At 44.0% G+C, this 18,959-nt stretch overlaps 1 protein-coding gene and 1 long non-coding RNA gene across 5 annotated transcripts in view; one reads left to right on the plus strand and one right to left on the minus strand.

The window, feature by feature from the left end:
• Window positions 1-5,340: 5,340 nt before the first annotated feature.
• LOC106582418 (uncharacterized) lies at window positions 5,341-12,837 on the minus strand. The gene is made up of 3 exons (XR_001323302.3): window positions 12,480-12,837; window positions 12,046-12,122; window positions 5,341-6,742 (listed from the first exon to the last, which is right to left on the minus strand). It is a non-coding gene; the product is annotated as an uncharacterized LOC106582418 (long non-coding RNA).
• A 129-nt stretch (window positions 12,838-12,966) lies between these two features.
• The window catches only part of LOC106582417 (zinc finger E-box-binding homeobox 2), an 83,161-nt gene continuing 77,168 nt past the window's right edge, over window positions 12,967-18,959 (plus strand). For 3 of the 4 annotated variants that reach the window (XM_082967215.1, XM_014165518.3, XM_082967217.1), the window contains exons 1-2: window positions 12,967-13,147; window positions 14,839-15,000. In XM_082967215.1, coding sequence (XP_082823341.1) covers window positions 14,928-15,000 — 73 coding nt within the window. In that variant the 5' untranslated portion in view covers window positions 12,967-13,147; window positions 14,839-14,927. Of the gene's footprint in view, window positions 13,148-14,348; window positions 15,001-18,959 lie in introns of those variants that run through there. The other variant, XM_082967216.1, reaches the window with a different exon arrangement.

Consider the following 18,959-nt stretch of genomic DNA (forward strand, 5'->3'; position numbering starts at 1 on the left):
GTAAATATTGTTTTTCCTTGTTTTTTTCGTATATATTTGGTATATATTTTAATATCACTGTCCATCTACGGACTAAATATACTCTCCTTCAACCCGCCTCACCCAATGTGGTACGGATCTGCTATTTTTTATACTTAAGAACCGGAACCCCCATCAAAGCTAGCCAGCTAACTGGCTACTAGCTAGTAGTCAGTTAGCCATTGCTAGGCCCATCTGCTAGTCCCATCTCCCGGCAAGCCGAAGAGGCCCGTCAGCCACTCCTTGGGCTACAATACCTGGACCCCCCGCCGACACATCACGACTGGACTACCGACATAATTCCGCCCGAGGGGGTTTTTCAACTGACTCCTCCGTCGAGACGTCCCCTGAATGCCCACCCGCTAGCCTGCTAGCCGCGGCCCACTAGCTGTCTAGAGCACATCGGACTGTTAGCTTAAGAGGCCCATCGGACATATTCTTTGGCCACTATACCTATTTTGCCAATTGGCCTGGTTTACCCCACGGAGCCCTGTTGATCGGTCCTCTGAACCGGAACCCCCCAACAGAAGCTAGCCAGCTAACTAGCTACTAGCTAGTAGTCAGCTAGCCACTGCTAGCGGTCATCAGCTACCTTTAGCCAGGACAACCCTCGCCAGTGTGCACAGCGCGACTCAAACCATAGCAAATCGGACTTATTTTCCCCATACCTCCGGATTCCTACCGCATCTCTGAACCTATTTCTTTTTTCCCCCCTCACCTGGATCATCACAGCTAGCTAGCTGGTATCCGAGTGGCCACACCTGGCTAACGTCTCTGTCCCGAAGCAAGAACCAATTAGCCTGGAGCTAGCCTTGCCAGGCCCATCTGCTAGCCTGCTAACCGCGGACCGCTAGCTGTCTAGAACACATCGAACTGTTAGCTTAAGAGGCCCATCGGACAAATTCTTTGGCCACTATACCTATTTTGCCAATTGGCCTGATTTACCACATGGAGCCCTGCTGATCCATCTGTCGACGTCACAGCACGAGGGGGCCACAATAGACCTTTTTCTGTTGCGAAGTCAAACAAAGGCCCTTCTGCTAGCTGCCTGAAGCCACTCACTGGACTCCTATGATCACTTGGCTACGCATGCCTCTCCCTAACATCAATATGCCTTGTCCATTGCTGTTTTGGTTAGGAATTATTGCCTTATTTCACTGAAGAGCCTCTAGCCCTGCTCAATACGCCAATACTTTAGTTCCACCTCCCACAAATTCGGTGACATCACCTGGATAAATGATATTTCTAGAGACAATATCTCTTTCATCGTCACTTTATGCGCAGGTTTACCCCCACTGTATTCATATCCTACCATACCTTAGTCTGTACATTACGCCTTGAATCTATTCTACCGTGCCCAGAAATCTGCTCCTTTTACTCTCTGTTCTGAACGTACTAGACGGACAGTTCTTTTAGCCTTTACCCTTATCATACTCCTCCTCTGTTTCTCTGGTGATGTGGAGGTTAATCCAAGCCCTGCAGTGCCTAGCTCCACTCCCATTCCCCAGACACTCTCATTTGTTGACTTCTGTAACCATAAAAGCCTTGATTTCATGCATGTTAACATTAGAAGCCTCCTCCCCAAGTTTGTTCTATTCACTGCCCTAGCACACTCTGCCAACCCTGATGTCCTAGCCATGTCTGAATCCTGGCATAGGAAGACCACCAAAAACCCTGAAATTTCCATCCCTAACTATAACATTTTTCCGACAAGATAGAACTGCCAAATCTACTGCAGGTATAGCCTGCAGAGTTCTGTCTTTTTATCCAGGTCTGTGCCCAAACAATTTGAGCTTCTACTTTTAAAAATCCACCTCTCCAGAAACAAGTCTCTTACCGTTGCCACTTGCTATAGACAACCTTCTGCCCCCAGCTGTGCCCTGGACACCATATGCGAATTGATTGCCCCCCATCTATCTTCAGAGCTCGTGCTGTTAGGTGACCTAAACTGGGACATGATTAAAACCCCGGCCATCCTACAATCTAAGCTTGATGCCCTCAATCTCACACAAATGATCAATGAACCCACCAGGTACAACCCCAAATCCGTAAACACGGGCAACCTCATAGATATCATTCTAACCAACCTGCCCCCCAAATACACCTCTGCTGTCTTCAACCAGGATCTCAGCGATCACTGCCTCATTGCCTGCGTCCGCAATGGGTCTGGAATCAAGCGACCACCCCTCATCACAGTCAAATGCTCCCTAAAACACTTCAGCGAGCAGGCCTTTCTAATCGACCTGGCCCGGGTATCCTGGGATGATATTGACCTCATTCCATCAGTAGAGGATGCCTGGTTATTCTTTAAAAGTGCTTACCTAACCATCTTAAATAAGCATGCCCCATTCAAAAAATGTAGAACCAGGAACAGCTATAGCCCTTGGTTCACTCCAGACCTGACTACCCTTGACCAGCACAAAAACATCCTGTGGCGGACTGCGTTAGCTTCGAATAGCCCCCGCGATATGCAACTTTTCAGGGAAGTTAGGAACCAATATAGGCAGTTAGGAAAGCAACTTTCCTAACAGGCAGTTAGGAAAGCAAAGGCTAGCTTTTTCAAACAGAAATTTGCATCCTGTAGCACTAACTCCAAAAAGTTCTGGGACACTGTAAAGTCCAAGGAGAATAAGAGCACCTCCTCCCAGCTGCCCACTGCACTGAGGCTAGGAAACACTGTCACGACCGATAAATCCATGACAATTGAGAATTTCAATAAGCATTTTTCTACAGTTGGCCATGATTTCCACCTGGCTACCCCTACCCCGGTCAACAGCCCTGCACCCCTCACTGCAACTTGCCCATGCCTCCCCCATTTCTCCTTCACCCAAATCCAGATAGCTGATGTTCTGAAAGAGCTGCAAAATCTGCACCCATACAAATCAGCAGGGCTAGACAATCTGGACCCTCTCTTCCTAAAATTAATTGTTGCAACCCCAATAACTAGCTTGTTCAACCTCTCTTTCGTATCGTTTGAGGTCCCCAAAGATCGGAAAGCTGCCACGGTCATCCCCCTCTTCAAAGGGGGAGACACTCTAGACCCAAACTGCTACAGACCAATATCTATCTTCTAAGGTCTTCAAAAGCCAATTTAACTAACAGATCACTGACCATTTCAAATCGCACCGTACCTTCTCCGCTATGCAATCTGGTTTCCGAGCTGGTCATGGGTGCACCTCAGCCACGCTCAAGGTCCTAAACGACATCATAACCACCATCGATAAGAGACAATACTGTGCAGCTGTATTCATCGACCTGGCCAAGGCTTTCGACTCTGTCAATCACCACATTCTTATCGGCAGACTCAACAGCCTTGGTTTCTCAAATGACTGCCTCGCCTGGTTCACCAACTACTTCTCTGATAAAGTTCAGTGTGTGAAATCAGAGGGCCTGTTGTCCGGACCTCTGGCAGTCTCTATTGGGGTGCCACAGGGTTCAATCCTCGGGCCGACTCTTTTCTTTGTATACATCAATGCTGTCGCTTTTGCTGCTGGTGATTCTCTTATCCACCTCTATGCAGACGACACTATTCTGTATACTTCTGGCCCTTCTTTGGACACTGTGTTAACTAACCTCCAGATGAGCTTCAATGCCATACAACTCTCCTTCCGTGGCCTCTAACTGTTCTTAAAAGCAAGCAAAACTTAATGCATGCTCTTCAACCGATCGCTGCCCACACTTACCCACCCGTCCAGCATCACTACACTGGACGGTTCTGACTTAGAATACGTGGACAACTACAAATACCTAGATGTCTGGTTAGACTGTAAACTCTCCTTCCAGACTCACATTAAGCATCTCCAATCCAAAATTAAATCTAGAATCGGCTTCCTATTTCGCAACAAAGCATCCTTCACTCATGCTGCTAAAGAGACCCTTGTAAAACTGACTATCCTACTGATCCTTGACTTCGGCGACGTCATTTACAAAATAGCCTCCAACACTCTACTCAGCAAATTGGATGCAATCTATCACAGTGCCATCCGTTTTGTCACCAAAGCCCCATATACTACCCACCACTGCGACCTTTATGCTCTCGTTGGCTGGCCCTCGCTTCATATCTGTCGCCAAATCCACTGGCTCCAGGTCATCTATAAGTCATTGCTAGGTAAAGCCCTGCCTTATCTCAGCTCACTGGTGACCATAGCAGCACCCACACACAGCACACGCTCTAGTAGGTGTATTTCACTGGTCACCCCCAAAGCCAATTCCTCCTTCGGCCACCTTTCCTTCCAGTTCTCTGCTGCCAATGACTGGAACGAACTGCAAAAATCACTGAAGCTGGAGACTCATATCTCCCTCACTAGCTGTCAAACAGCTCACAGATCACTGCACCTGTACATAGCCCATCTGTAAATAGCCCATCCAACTACCTCATCACCATATTGTTATTTATTTTGCTCCTTTGCACCCCAGTACTGCTACTTGCACACTCATCAACCCAGTGTTTAATTTGCCATACTGTAATAATTTTGCCACTATGGCCTATTTATTGCCTCACCCCCCTTATCCTACCTCATTTGCACACACTGTATATAGACTTTCTCTATTGTATTATTGACTGTATGTTTGTTTATTCCATGTGTAACTCTGTGTTGTTGTTTGTGTCGCACTGCTTTGCTTTATCTTGGCCAGGTCGCAGTTGTAAATGAGAACTTGTTCTCAACTAGCCCACCTGCTTAGATAAAGGTGAAATAAAGATTTTTTTATTTTTTTTTAAATAGTGTTGCTACCATGTTGTTGTCGTGTTGTGTTGCTACCATGCTTTGTTGTCATGTGTTGCTGCCTTGCTATGTTGTTGTCTTAGGTCTCTCTTTATGTAGTGTTGTCTCTCTTGTCATGTGTTTTGTCCTATATTTATTTGTATTTAAAAAAAAAAAAATCCCAGCAGGAAGCCTTTTGCCTTTTGGTAGGCTGTCATTGTAACTAAGAATTTGTTCTTAACTGACTTGCCTAGTTAAATAAAGGTTAAATAAAAGAAATACAAAAAATAAAATAAAAGGGGGGGTTACAGGGGAGGAGGGTCATAGTAGTGGAGGGGAGGAGGTTAGGTGGGGATGGGGAGAGAGGAGGGGAGACGGGAGAAGGGAATGAGGTGTTGAAAGTGTTCCACAGGGATGCTGACCCATGCTGACTCCAATGTTTCGCACAGTTGTGTCAAGATGTCCCTTGGGTGGTGGACCATTCTTGATACACACAGGAAACTCTTGAGCAAGAAAAACCCTGCAGCGCAGCAGTTCTTGACACACTCAAACTGGTGTGCCTGGCTCCTACTACCATTGTCACGTTCATCGTAGGAAGGAGACCAAGGCGCAGCGTGGGTATCGTTCCACATCTATGATTTTAATGTGAATCTTTGCAAGACAAACAATAAACTATAAACAAAACACAAACCATGACGACAGTGGTGCAACATGCACTAAGTCAAAATAATCTCCCACAAACACAGGTGGGAAAAACAACTACTTAAATATGATCCCCAATTAGAGACAACGATGATCATACAAAAACCCCAACATAGAAAAAAGAAACTAGAACCAAACAACATAGAACTAAATAAACTAGATAAACCCCCCTCAGTCATGCCCTGACCTACTCTACCATAGAAAATAAGAGCTCTCTATGGTCAGGACGTGACAACCATACCCTGTTCAAAAGCACTTTTGTCTTGCCCATTCACCCTCTGAATAGCACAAATACACAATCCTCAATTGTCTCAAGGCTTAAAAATCATTTTTTAACCTGTCTCCTCTACATTCATCTACACTGATTGAATTTTTAACAGATGACATCAATAAGGGTTCACAGCTTTCACCTGGAGTCACCTGGCCAGTCTATGTCATGGAAAGAGCAGGTGTTCCTAATTTTTTTTTTTTTTTATGTATTGTACATTCAGTGTATAAATTGAGTGAAACAGTACGTAAACATTAGTATCCCTTTCCTTTAGTCAATGGCCAAAAGCACCCCCTTTGCCTCATGGGTGGAATGTTAGTCATATTTTTTATAATGTCATAATTAATAAAGATTATTTGAAAACACTTGCAGAAAATCCGGTGTTTCTATGTCAAACAGTTTTGCTTTATTTCAGTCTTCTGTGATGTATATAAAGGGTAATATTGGATGCAAAGTCAAAATGTAATCCATTTCAACTCTATATCTGACATGGTACAGGTGTCTTTGTTTTTTTAAGCCCATATTCTTGTGTGTGTATACTTTTGTTTCACAGTAGATTTGTTTAAGAACACCAAGAATTACTCTGTGGGACCCTGATTTAGCCCACTGCAGTAAAAGGTTAAGGCCACCATTATTCAATGACTCTATGTACATAAGGCAGCAGTTTCTAAGGTGCAGGGTGGTAGCTGGCTAGAACAGTATAAGATTCAGTCTGATGGCCTGGAGATTTGCCTTGATGCACCTGTACTGTCTCTGCGTTCTAGATGGTAGCGGGGTGAACAGGCCGTGGTTCAGGTGGCTGAGGTCCTTGATGATCATCTTGGCCTTCCTGTGACACTGGGTGCTGTAGATGTCCTGGAGGGCAGGCAGTGTGCCCTGGTGATGCGTTGGGCTGACTTCACCACCCTCTGGAGAGCCCTGCATGTGCGGTGCAATTGAAGTACCAGGTGGTGATACAGCCGACAGGATGCTCCGAATGATGCTTCTGTAGAAGTTTGTGAGGGTTTCACTTCCTTTCTGTAGGCTGTCTCATCATTGTTGGTAATCAAGCCTACCAAATAAAATAAAATCAAATGTTATTAGTGACATACACATGGTTAGCAGATGTTATTGCGAGTGTAGAGAAATGCTTGTGCTTCTAGTTCCGACAGTGCAGCAATATCTGACAAGTAATATCCACTGTTGTGTCGTCAGCAAATTTGATGATAGAGTTGGAGATGTGCGTGGCCACACAATCATGGGTTAACAGGGAGTACAGGAGGGGGCTGAGCATGCACCCCTGTGGGGCCCCCATGTTGATGATCAGAATTGCGGAGGTGTTGTTGCCTACCTCCACCATTTGGGGTCAGCCCATCAGGATGTCCAGGACCCAGTTTTACAAGAAGGGTTTCAGACCCAGGGCCCTGAACTTAGTGATGAGCTTGGAGGGCACTATGGTGTTGAAGGCTGAGCTGCGTTATTACACTGTAATACAACAGTATATGTATGAACACCCTTTCAAATTAGTGGATTCCACTATTTCAGCCACACTCATTGCTGACAGGTGTATACAGTTGAGCACACAGCTATGTAATCTCCATAGACAAACATTGGCAGTAGAATGGCCTTACTGAAGAGCTCAGTGACTTTCATAGGATGCCACCTTTCCAACAAGTCAGTTTGTCAAGTGTATGCCCTGCTAAAGCTGCCCTGGTCAACTGTAAGTGCTGTTATTGTAAAGTGGAAACATCTAGATGCAACAAGTGCTCAGCCGCAAAAAAGTAGGCCACACAAGCTCACAGATCGGGACCGCTGAGTGCTGAAGCGAGTAGCGCATAAAAATCACTACCTGCCCGAATACATAGTGCCAACTGTCAAATTTGGTGGAGGAGGGGTAATGGACTGGGGCTGTTTTTCATGGTTTGGGCTAGGTCCCTTAGTTCCAGTTAAGGGAAATCTTAATGACATTCTAGACGATTCAGTGACATTCTAGACAATTCTGTTATTCCAACTTTGAGGCATGGCGGGGGGGGGGGGTCGTTTTGGGGGAGGAGTGGGGGGCCAGTGGGATATTGAGTACAATATGTCAATATAAAAAAACACATAAGGATTCATTGTCCATAAACTTCAATGGTGATAGTTGCATAGCAAACTGCAAAAGGCAAGGATATCAGACGACATTTGTTTTGTTGTTGATTGAAGTTGTTTGTTGTTCGATGCCAGTGGGCAACAATCCGATGCCAAACCACATCAGAGAGAACTGCCCTGTGGGTGTTCACTGTGTTACTGGTATTTTGAGGTAACAAATCAAGCAATTTACATATAATCCACAAAACAGTGGAAAACATAAGGTGAGTAAATCTTGCTTTACCACATTGTTCAAAATAACCAAAGTGGGAGAAGTTTATTTCACTGTAGAGAGGCATTTGAGCTGTTTGTGCCATAATATTGTCACGTCCTGATCCTAGTAAGATGTAATTTTCTATAGTAGAGTAAGTCAGGGCGTGACAGGGGGTGTTTTGGGTTGTTCTATGTTTTCTATTTCTATGTTTAAGTTCTAGTTTTTCTATTTCTATGTTGGGATTGTTTGGGTTGATCTCTAATTGGAGGCAGCTGATCCTCGTTGCCTCTGATTAGAGATCATATTTAAGTAGGGGGTTTTCTTCCTGGGTTTTTGTGGGTAGTTGTTTTCTGTTTAGTGTATGTCACCTGACGGAACTGTTGTCGGTCGTTTTGTTATTTTGTTTAAGTATATTCATTAAAAGTAAATATGAGCACTCTACACGCTGCGCCTTGGTCCCCTTTATATGACCCACGTTACAGAACTACCCACCATGATTGGATCAAGCTCCGTGCCCGGGCAGAAATGGACATCTGGTCACATCAGGAGTGGATTGAGAGGAGAGACTGGACTTGGGGCCAGGTAATCGAATGATATCAGAGCCTACCTGGGAAGAACGAGAGGCAGCCCTCAAAAGTGTTTTTTGGGGGGGGCACACGGGTAGTTTGGCTGGGCCAGGACTTGGACCTGAGCCAATTCCCCGTGCTTTTTGTGGTAAGCATGTGCCTGCCTCTCACACTCTCTCTCCAGTGCGCCTCCATAGCACAGTACGTCCTGTGCCTGCTCCTCGCGCTCTCCCTCCAGCGCGCCTCCAGAATCCAGTACGTCCTGTGCCTGTTCTTCGCACTCTCCCTCCAGTGCGCATCCATAACCCAGTACAGCCGCCGGTGCCTGCTTTGAGTACTCGGTCCTCAGTGCGTCTCCCCAGTCCGGTGAGACCGGTTCCTGCTCCACGTACAAAGCCTCCAGTGATAATCGATGGTCTGACGCCTGTAGAGATGATCCATGGCACTAAGCCTCTAGTGATGATCCATGGCCCGGAGCCTGTAGGGATATTCCATGGCACGAAGCCTGAAGAGGTAATCCATGGCCCGGAACTTGAAGAAATAATCCTTGGCAAAAAGCCTGGAGGGATTATAAATGGCACGAAGCCTGTAGGGATAAACCATGGCACAGAGCCTGTAGGGATAAACCATGGCACGAAGCCTGTAGGAATAATCCATGGCCCGGCACCTGTAGAGATAATCCATGGTAAGAAGCCTCCAGTGATGATCCTTTGCGCGGAACCTGTAGAGATGATCCATTGCAGGGAGCCAGCAGCAAAGGTCACTAGTCCGGAACCTATTATGACACCTTCCAGTCCGGCGCCTCCGGCGACGCTCTTCAGTCCGGAGCCTCCAGCGACGCTCTTCAGTCCAGAGCCTCCAGCGACGCTCTTCAGTCCGGAGCCTCCAGCGACGCTCTTCAGTCCGGAGCCTCCAGCGACGCTCTTCAGTCCGGAGCCTCCAGCGGCGGTCCGCAGCCCGGAGCCTCCAGTGGCGATCCACAGCCCGGAGCCTCCAGCGGCGGTCCGCAGCCCTGAACCTCCAGCAATGATCTGCAGTCCGGTTCCTTCGACGACGATCCACGATCAGGTGGTAATAAAGCAGAAGGATCAGCGGGTGGAGCGGGGAGTACGCCCAGAGCCAGAGCCGCCTCCTATGCTGGAAGTTATGTGGACTGCATTTGAGCCGCCATAGACTTTTGTCACACTCCCTACCCTCCCTTTGTGTTTTGTGGTTGTTTTGTTGGGTTTTGATTATGTTGCATAGTCTGCACCTTTGGGGGGGTACTGTCACGTCCTGATCCTAGTAAGATGTCATTTTCTATAGTGGAGTAGGTCAGGGCGTGACAGGGGGTGTTTTGGGTTGTTCTATGTTTTCTATTTCGATGTTTAAGTTCTAGTATTTCTATTTCTATGTTGGCATTGTTTGGGTTGATCTCTAATTGGAGGCAGCTGATCCTCGTTGCCTTTGATTAGAGATCATATTTAAGTAGGGGTTTTTCTTCCTGGGTTTGGTGGGTAGTTGTTTTCTGTTTAATGTATGTCACCTGACGGAACTGTTGTCGGTCGTTTTGTTAAAGTATATTAATTAAAAGTAAATATGAGCACTGTACACGCTGCGCCTTGGTCCCCTTTATACGACCCACGTTACAAATATGGACTTGGTCTTTTACCAAATAGGGCTATCTTCTGTATACCACCCCTACCTTGTCACAGAAAACTGATTGGCTCAAACACATTAAGAAGGAAAGAAATTCCACAAATTAACTTGTAATTGAAATGCATTCCAGGTGAATGGAAGCTGGTTGAGAGAATGCCAAGAGTGTGCAAAATTCTACTTTGAAGAATCTCAAATATATTTAGATTTGTTTAACACTTTTTTGGTTACTACATGATTCCATGTGTGTTATTTCATAGTTGTAATGTCTTCACTATTATCCTACAATGTAGAAAATAGTAAGAATAACGAAAATCCCTTGAATGAGTAGGTGTGTCCAAACTTTTGACTGGTACTGAATATAAAGTCTAATTTTGGGATGCAAACTCAAAATGTAAACAATGTCAACTCTATATCTGATATCATACAGGTGTCTTGTTTTTTAAGCCCATAACCATGTGTGTGAGGTGTATACTTTTGTTTAACACTACCAAGAAACACTGTGTGTGATCCTGATTTAGCCCACTGCAGTAGAAAGTTATCTATTTGACTCTAATCTACTCCCTCAAACGTATCCCTCCTGTGTTGCAATAAGACCTCTTGAGCAACATTAGGTTTCTATCTTTGTGGTGTGTGTGTGTGTGTGTGTGTGTGTGTGTGTGTGTGTGTGTGTGTGTGTGTGTGTGTGTGTGTGTGTGTGTGTGTGTGTGTGTGTGTGTGTGTGTGTGTGTGTGTGTGTGTGTGTGTGTGTGTGTGTGTGTGTGTGTGTGTGTGTGTGTGTGTGTGTGTGTGTGTGTGTGTGTGTGTGTGTGTGTGTGTTTGTGTGTGTGTGTGTGTGCAGGGCAGGACAACCCTCTCCTCAGGTTTTTGAGGTAACTGAGGCTGTCACTTCTCTTTTTGTTGTTCCTAGAACTTAACAGGTGGTTTTAACACGCAATTCAGCTTTATGCATCTCATATTATAAAATATATATTTTTCTTTTTCCATTTGTTATTTTCTTCCCAAAAGCCATCTGCTAGCAGGGACAAAACGTTCAGTATAAATGTACTTTTATAGACAACTTTTTCATAAAACTGCAGATCATTTTTTTTAACACAACTGTTTTAATCACATTGAGGTAAGTATTGTTTAAAAAAATATTTGTGCTCCATTTTCCAAATCAACCACGTTAGTGCCCACTGGGCAGAGACGTCAATCCAGCCTTTATTCCACATTGGTTCAACGTCATTTCAGAGTGTGCCCAGTGGGTGGGAATGTAATTTAGATAATGGCAGTATATGCCATTCTTCATTATCAAAAGCTAATTGGAGGATTTAGGCGATTACGGAACTATGATATATACTTGGTCAAACTCGGATTCAGGACAAATGTTCTTAAAAACGCTGTTCTTCTAGAAGAGACGAGAGGATGCCCTACTGACAGTAGATGTCGTAAAGATGTCTTGATCATAAAGAACGGCACTCGGGCATCGAAGTCTAATCAAATGTTATGTCATTTTAAGAACCAACAGAGACACCAAAAAGAGAGATTTAGTATAAACACGTGTCCTCTGTGCACTTCTAGATAACCTTTATGATTATTTAACACGTATCCCTGTCGTGATTCATATTACAAGGCTTATTTACAGACATACTACAGACTTTACTTTTAGCCTCCATGCAAGTATTGTGATATAGTGAGGCCTTGGAAAAAGTGGTCCCCAATTCCATATTAATAAATACATGAAAAGTAGGCTACAATATATACATGCTTATGACATTTGATAATAATAATAACGTTACAACGTTATTATTGTTAATAACTTTAAAAGATTACTGTAGAGCTCAAAATTACCTGATAACATCTTTATCCAGTTCCCATATTCCTGGTCTGGTATGATCGCCAGTCTAATCCAGTTGGCTATGAGTGGACTGATCATATTCCATTCATTGGTGAGAGTATCATCCATGCAGAAAATGCATAGACACAGAGAATACTTTAACAACCACAAACCATGGGTGTAACTCTCCGCTAGACATTATGTTGCTGTACAAGTGATGATGTAAATGAAAACGAACTGTGCTAAACATTTAACACTATTAAAATAAGCCACTCTACAGAATTATACGCATATTTGCAGACTATAATTTACGCCTTTACCCTAGCGTGTTTCGTTAATGCCAGTGACAGCCCCGTTGAAAATATGCTGCATCTTCCCTCGTTCGTTTTTATACAAAAATTACAGTATGGAATGGCACAGAACAATTTGAATGAGAATATACACTCACTCAGTCAAGATAAAAAGGCAGAGGTATCCGCTGTAGTGCCTCTGAATACATGCCGGAAGGCAGCCATTTGCGTGCAGGTAAACTACCTGTGCGCTCCAATCAGGTACCTTGGCGCTCCTTTCATATGCCAGTTTGGAGAGTAGTTTTCACCGCATTATAAATACCTTCTCTATCACTCCAATACATTGCTGTTTTGTTTATTTTATGAAGTCGCTATTGGAAATCTGATGCGTGGGTAATTCCTCTCACATTTGACTCAAAGCACAGCCTACAAATGATCAAATAGAATCTCATGGGAGACAACAACTTGATCACGTCTCTCTGTCTCCACAACAACGCGCGCACATACTCCTCAATTATCCCTGCGCGTGAAGATAGGTGGCGTGTTAAGGATGTCTCGCGCCTCTATATTGCAGGAAAAGAAAAAGAGCGAAAAAATGTCATTAGAAGAGGCGTAACCCGTCAGTGCGCGTTCCCAGGTCTGTTTCGTGAAGTGGCTGAAAGAGACCAGTCCTAACCTGCCCATCAGGAATAACGGTCCCTCATCATCAAGCTATTTTCAAGGCTTATTACCAGTTATTTTCTTTGGATCCACAACGCACCCCTTTATCATCTCTCTGTGACGTTCTGTCTTCCAACCAGCTGTTTAGAGGATCACACTGACACTGGTACGTGTATTTTAACATATTGCTATTTTTACATCAGTTTATGTGAATGAAACTTCAATATCTATTTGATTGAGGTAGATTTGCCATGCAGGTACTTCAGGTATCCGTGCGCCGTTGCGCAATTATCATAGTTGGACAGCCTACCTGCTCAGGTGAGATAGGTGCGCGCTGCTGCAACAGTGGATAGAGCGCTATATAGGCCTACCTGCATCAACTGTGGTCTGATGCTCTCCTATATTCCCTGTATCCTTTCCGGGAAATCAAATTGTATTCGATGTTATTCGTTCCTATTCCTTTTGAGCTGTCCGAGTAGAAACGGGCGTAGGCTATTCGCGTTGGTTTGCCATCCATTGTGTTTGTTCATTTTACGCATAGCCTTCTATTAGACAGATCAACATACACTGTTTTTTATCCACATTCCAAATTTGTGGACAGCTCATATTATGTGTAGCTGGGATTTGGGCAGTGACCATTAACATCCGCACTGTTGTGTGTGTTGTAGGCTATGTGTGTGTTCACTGCTTGTGCAAATGCCAAAGCCTTGTGAAAAAAAATGCAATGTGATGCGGTGGCAAACATTTCCAAATGTAAGTCTCTAAACCAGAAGACCCTCGTTTGGGCTGTGCTTCTATCATTCTATTTCAGTTGACTTTCCTCTAAAGTGTATAATATTAAGCTTTTCCGTTTATTGTCGTGTAAATGTTTATGAGTTTTTTGTGTTTGTTTTCTTCTGTTACGGTTCGCTACCCTTTTAATACAAACTCCACTGACACCACGTCCCTACATTTTAAACAACATTTAAATCGGGTCTGATACTGCTTTTATTTTTTACCAATCAGTTTGAATGCTAGATTAAATACATTTGAACATATCATTATTATAAAGGGGAAGTTAGTCTATTTCCCCACATATTGCAACATTTGGCACGTTTTTTTCTTGATGAATGTGTCCAACATGCTTTCATAATGTGTATAGTCTATCAAAATGATTAGGTCTTCCGCAGATACACTCATAAACACAGTTTGGAAAAATTGAAAACAAACTCGTAATGACTGACATGATATGAGATGAGCCTATTTAGTTGAATCGAACACTTTGCTTAACTTGATTAAGGCAGATGAAAAAAAAGGATTTCAGATAGTAGTCTGTGGCCTATTAATATATTTTGTTATAGATTAAAACTGAATCAATGTTTCTCGAGTGTGATACATTTGGTGATGACAGCAAAGTTGCCTAAGACTGACAGTAGGGACAGCCATAACAAACCTTCAATATCAAAGACATCAACACGTCTCAGAAGTTGATGTATAAGTTCAATTAGAAACTTGCACAGAAACATCCACCTTTTCATTTGAGGTTTCATACAATAATCGACATTATTGGAAATGTATGCCTTGCTTTCTTTCAGTCATCCCTGTAAGCTATTGAATGTGTCAGCCTGTCCGTCCTCCTCCTCCTTCTGCTCCGATTCATTGACAATCTGCCCGATTAGGAGACACTTCAAAAGACCAGGCGACAGCGGACGCAGTACGGTCTTTGCTCAAACTCCCTCTCCTGGACTTTAACCCATATGGAGTTTCATTGAAGACTTTAGAGTGAATTAAAACGTTTTATTTCGGGCCCCTGTGGTTGAACGGGATCCATACAGTTATCTTGTCCCAACATTTGTCGCCGTTTTGTTTGGTTATTAGATATCAACCGGAGCCTGCCTGTGCTGCTGACTGAAGGAGCCGAGCCCATGCGGACTGTAAGCCATCTGACCTAGCCTAAACTCTTATCAATGAAGCAGGAGATCATGGCGGAGGGTCCCCGGTGTAAGAGGCGAAAACAATCCAACCCACAGAGAAAGAACGGTAAGAATATGTTTTAAGTTAAATAAAATGAATGTTTGTGAACATTTGTAAGTTTTGCCAGCAGTCATTTGCGGGACCTCCCGCGCCTTGTCGCCTTTCACAGTTCGATTATAGTTTATATTCAGTGTAGGCACTGAGAATGGGATGCTTGCGTAAAAGTATACTACATTTTGTTGTAGTTTTAAACTTAATCACTTTGAAAAGCATTTTCATGTTTATTTTGAATGAGATTAACGAGCGTTAAAGTAAACTGTCAAAGTCTGTGTAAGAAAGGGATGTCAGAATGAGGCTCTAATGCGGTTCAGCGAGACAGTGCTACTTTCTAGCAGGCAGGAAAACCGTTATGTGGGTAGGCCTATAGCGCTTCTCGTATGAATTGGATAAATCGGAAAAACCTGTGAATTAGGTAGAAACTGAATTGCATTGGTAACTTTTGTGTGATTATGACGTAAATGTGCTTTATCTCACTTTTATTCAACACAGTTTCATTGTCGTGTGAATTGTGTTGTGTTGTGGGTATTGTGTTGTGTTGTGCTATAATTGCCATTCATAATTGACTTGGTGCCTTTATTAAAGACCTTTACCACGTCTTAGTTATTATATATAGTCTGTCAACTCGGAGTTAAAGGTCTTAAAATGGCCATGACAACAGGACACAGTTTCTGAATGTGTCAGTGTTGATCGGATCCGGTGCTGCACAAAGGCTACAGCACTAAACACAACACACCTCGTACAGGCAAGCTCACAGACTGACCAAAAGTATCCGAGTGTATTTCTGGTATTTCTGACACGTTACTTGAGTTATGTGTTAACCTACAACGTTTAGAGGATATAGAAAACAGTTTTGTGTAGGAGTTGTGTTGGGAGTGATAGGGATTTTGCGAGGGGGCATCCCTTTTGACGCCTCAGCCATGTGTGTTATGCAAAGTTATATTTAATTCATGTCAATGTTGAACTGACTCGTTTTCTCTTGTTACTTTAATTTCCCATGGTATTACTTGTTTGATGTGAAACTGATATCACAGTAGTTTGTTTAATTTTTATTTTGTTGTATAGCAGTATTGTAGCTAAACATGTATTTTTGAAACAATCTTTACATTTAAATTATATCTTTTTTTTTATATCACACATTTTCAGTCGACTTATTTTGTTTACTAGTTTTTATTTGTTTATTGTTTCAATGAACTCAGTATGTTGTTCAGGATCTTTACTGCTGTCAAGCACGTTTCTGATCAACAAAGATAATAGTGAAGTATTGCAGCTCCTTTTAGCCGCATGTCGGTCTTTGTAAAAACCAAGATGAGAAGTGATTTTTCGAATTGCAACGGTTTTGTTTAAATTTGTAAGACCATTCAGCCAATGTCAATGTGGGCAAAAATGAAGAGAAAAATAATGTTGACAATATTGTTTCGTCAGAGGCTAGGACTGCTGCTACTGTTGTTTCTCCCAGGTGTGCACTTTTATTATTGATCATTTTAATGTGGAAATGTTTGTTTCCATTCCCTATTTAAACGGATTGCTTCTTCCCTGTGAGAGAATTTCATAGCCTCCTAGGTCTATATTTTAATATGCAATTTGTTATTTTTCGCTTGTATTTGCCTGAATATGCCTCTAGGCATACTGTCGATGCAAGACATTAATGGTAGGGTTAAGGCAACAACAGAACAACATGTGTGCCCTCAGTTTTGGTCTGGTGTAAATATGTGTTATTCAGAATGGATATAGTCATTCAGACTGAAAGTCTACTACGAAATACCTTTGCTTGTGTACTAGAACTTTTGCGAGTCTGAAGATCCTTTTTGCCTGTGGAAACCTTTCACTCCGATGCAGTATTCCCATAGGGATCTCTGCTGTATAAGGTCTGGAGGACCATATGCATTTTATTATCGCAGAGGAACGCAGAACCAGAACTGTTGATATCTGTGTTTATTTGTTTTTCCATAATCCTCATATTCGAAATATGCGATTTATTATGTAAATGAAATTAACTCTATAGAGTAGGCCTACAAATTGTCCGTATGGCATACAGGCCTACAGTATCTTGTGGTTAGGCCTATACTTCTCTTCTTGGGATGTTTGCCCCCCCCCCCCCACCCCACCCCCACCTCATCTTAACTCCGTGGCTCCCTGGTCCCAATCGGAGGTCACATTAGGCCCTGTGAAACTCGATATGCTCAGCCTGCACAACTTTGTTGCAGTTCGCAGCCCCCCCGTGCGACACGTCACATCCAGCTGTGAGGGGTCGTTCAGTTGTGTGAACGCAGCTGTCAAAAGCGCTCGATTAACCTCGCCAGCCAGTAAAGTTAAAATACTCTTTCTTTCATTATTATATATATATATATATATATATATTTTTACACTATTTCAGCTTTCAAAGCCACAATTGGTGTACTAAAGTGTGTGAGGTAAATATAAATAAGACTGATCAAACACCTAATAAACTGGACATGTTCGATTAAATGAGAAGAGCCTAGGCACCAGCAGTCTTCTGTTATTGTCTTGAACCCTTATATAGTCAGAGTTATAAGACATTTAATACATGGGTTCATCTCAGGACATTCACAACATTCAAATGAAGGCATGGCTGTCATGGCCAGTATGCTAGTGGGTCCATAACTGTCTCAAGACAATGGGGTTTCAATGGAAGTGTGTCTCATTTCCCTGCTCCTATAATCAGCAGTGAGCAGTGTCAGGGTGCCTGCTGTACCATTCATGCTACATTTCTCACAAACATGCCATTGTCCTTGCTGCTGGAGACATGTGTCTGTGTTACATCTGCTCCTGAAACGCCCTCTACTGCTCATCCTGTGTTTCCTTGACCTGCTGCCACTCCCCCAGTACTCTCTCCCTCTCCCTCTCTCTCTGTGTGTGTGTGATTGTGTGGGCGGAGACAGGTGTGCTGGAGTCAGAGCAGATCCCCACCAGCTGCAACCTGATCCATAATCAAGACCTCTACAAATACTCAGCCCTGCCACTTCCACGCTGCCAGATCGTAATCTCTGCTCAGTCAGTCTACGCTTCTAGCCGTTTGTTACTGTTAGATCCTGTTGTGCCTGTTTTCCTTGCCTGACACTGTTTTCCTCTCAGCTACAGTTCCACCCGCTCTGACTCTGGTCCCTGTCTCCAGTTCCATGTCTCGTCATCCTGCTACTCTGTCCTGGATTCCCCCACTCTACTACTCCCTTGGATTCCTCTCTGGACCTGCTTACCCTGTCCCAACCCCTCTCGCTCCAGCCTCAGCCTCCGCACCTGGTTTCCTGCAACCCACCCGAGCTTCCCCTGGCCTGCACTCCATTTTCCCCCTGTGTTTCAATAAATACCTTGGTTACTTCATCCCAGTTTCCTCATCTGAGTCTGCTCTTGGGTTCCCCTGTTCCACTCCGCGTAACAGTACGATCTGGCCAAAGAGATGAACCCAGCAGACTCTGATACTCTCCACCAAACCCTCGCCGGCCAAGGTGCCCTGCTCGAGCAACATGACCAAGTCCCAACGACCCTTCTGGAGCACATCAAGGAGTTTTCACGGAGCCTGTCTGACGTACAGGGCCTACCCTTCGCCCAGAGCTCACAACCAGTTCCAAGTTATTCTTCTCCGCTCCGGGAGCCGTTCCGAATCCCGAGCGTAACGATGGCAACCTCAGAGCTTGCAGAGCCTTTTTGGTACAATGCTTACTAGTATTTGAGCAACAGCCCTACTCTTAGGCTAGCAAACAGGCCAAGATTTCCTTTCTGATTTGCTGCCTCCATGGAGCAGCGCTCTCCTGGCTCACAGCAGTGTGAGAGAGACAGTCCCCCATCTGCTACTCCTACTCCAGAGTCATGGAGATAATGAAGAAAGTCTTCGACCACCCGGTATGCGGTAATGATGCCGCTAAACGACTCCTGTCCCTCCATCAAGGCCCCCATAGTGTTGTTGAGATGGCATGTGAGTTTCTCGCCCTCGCCGATGAGAGCAGCTG

The sequence above is a fragment of the Salmo salar genome, chromosome 21, assembly GCF_965601325.2.
Source record: "Salmo salar chromosome 21, fSalSal1, whole genome shotgun sequence".
NCBI lineage: Eukaryota > Metazoa > Chordata > Actinopteri > Salmoniformes > Salmonidae > Salmo > Salmo salar.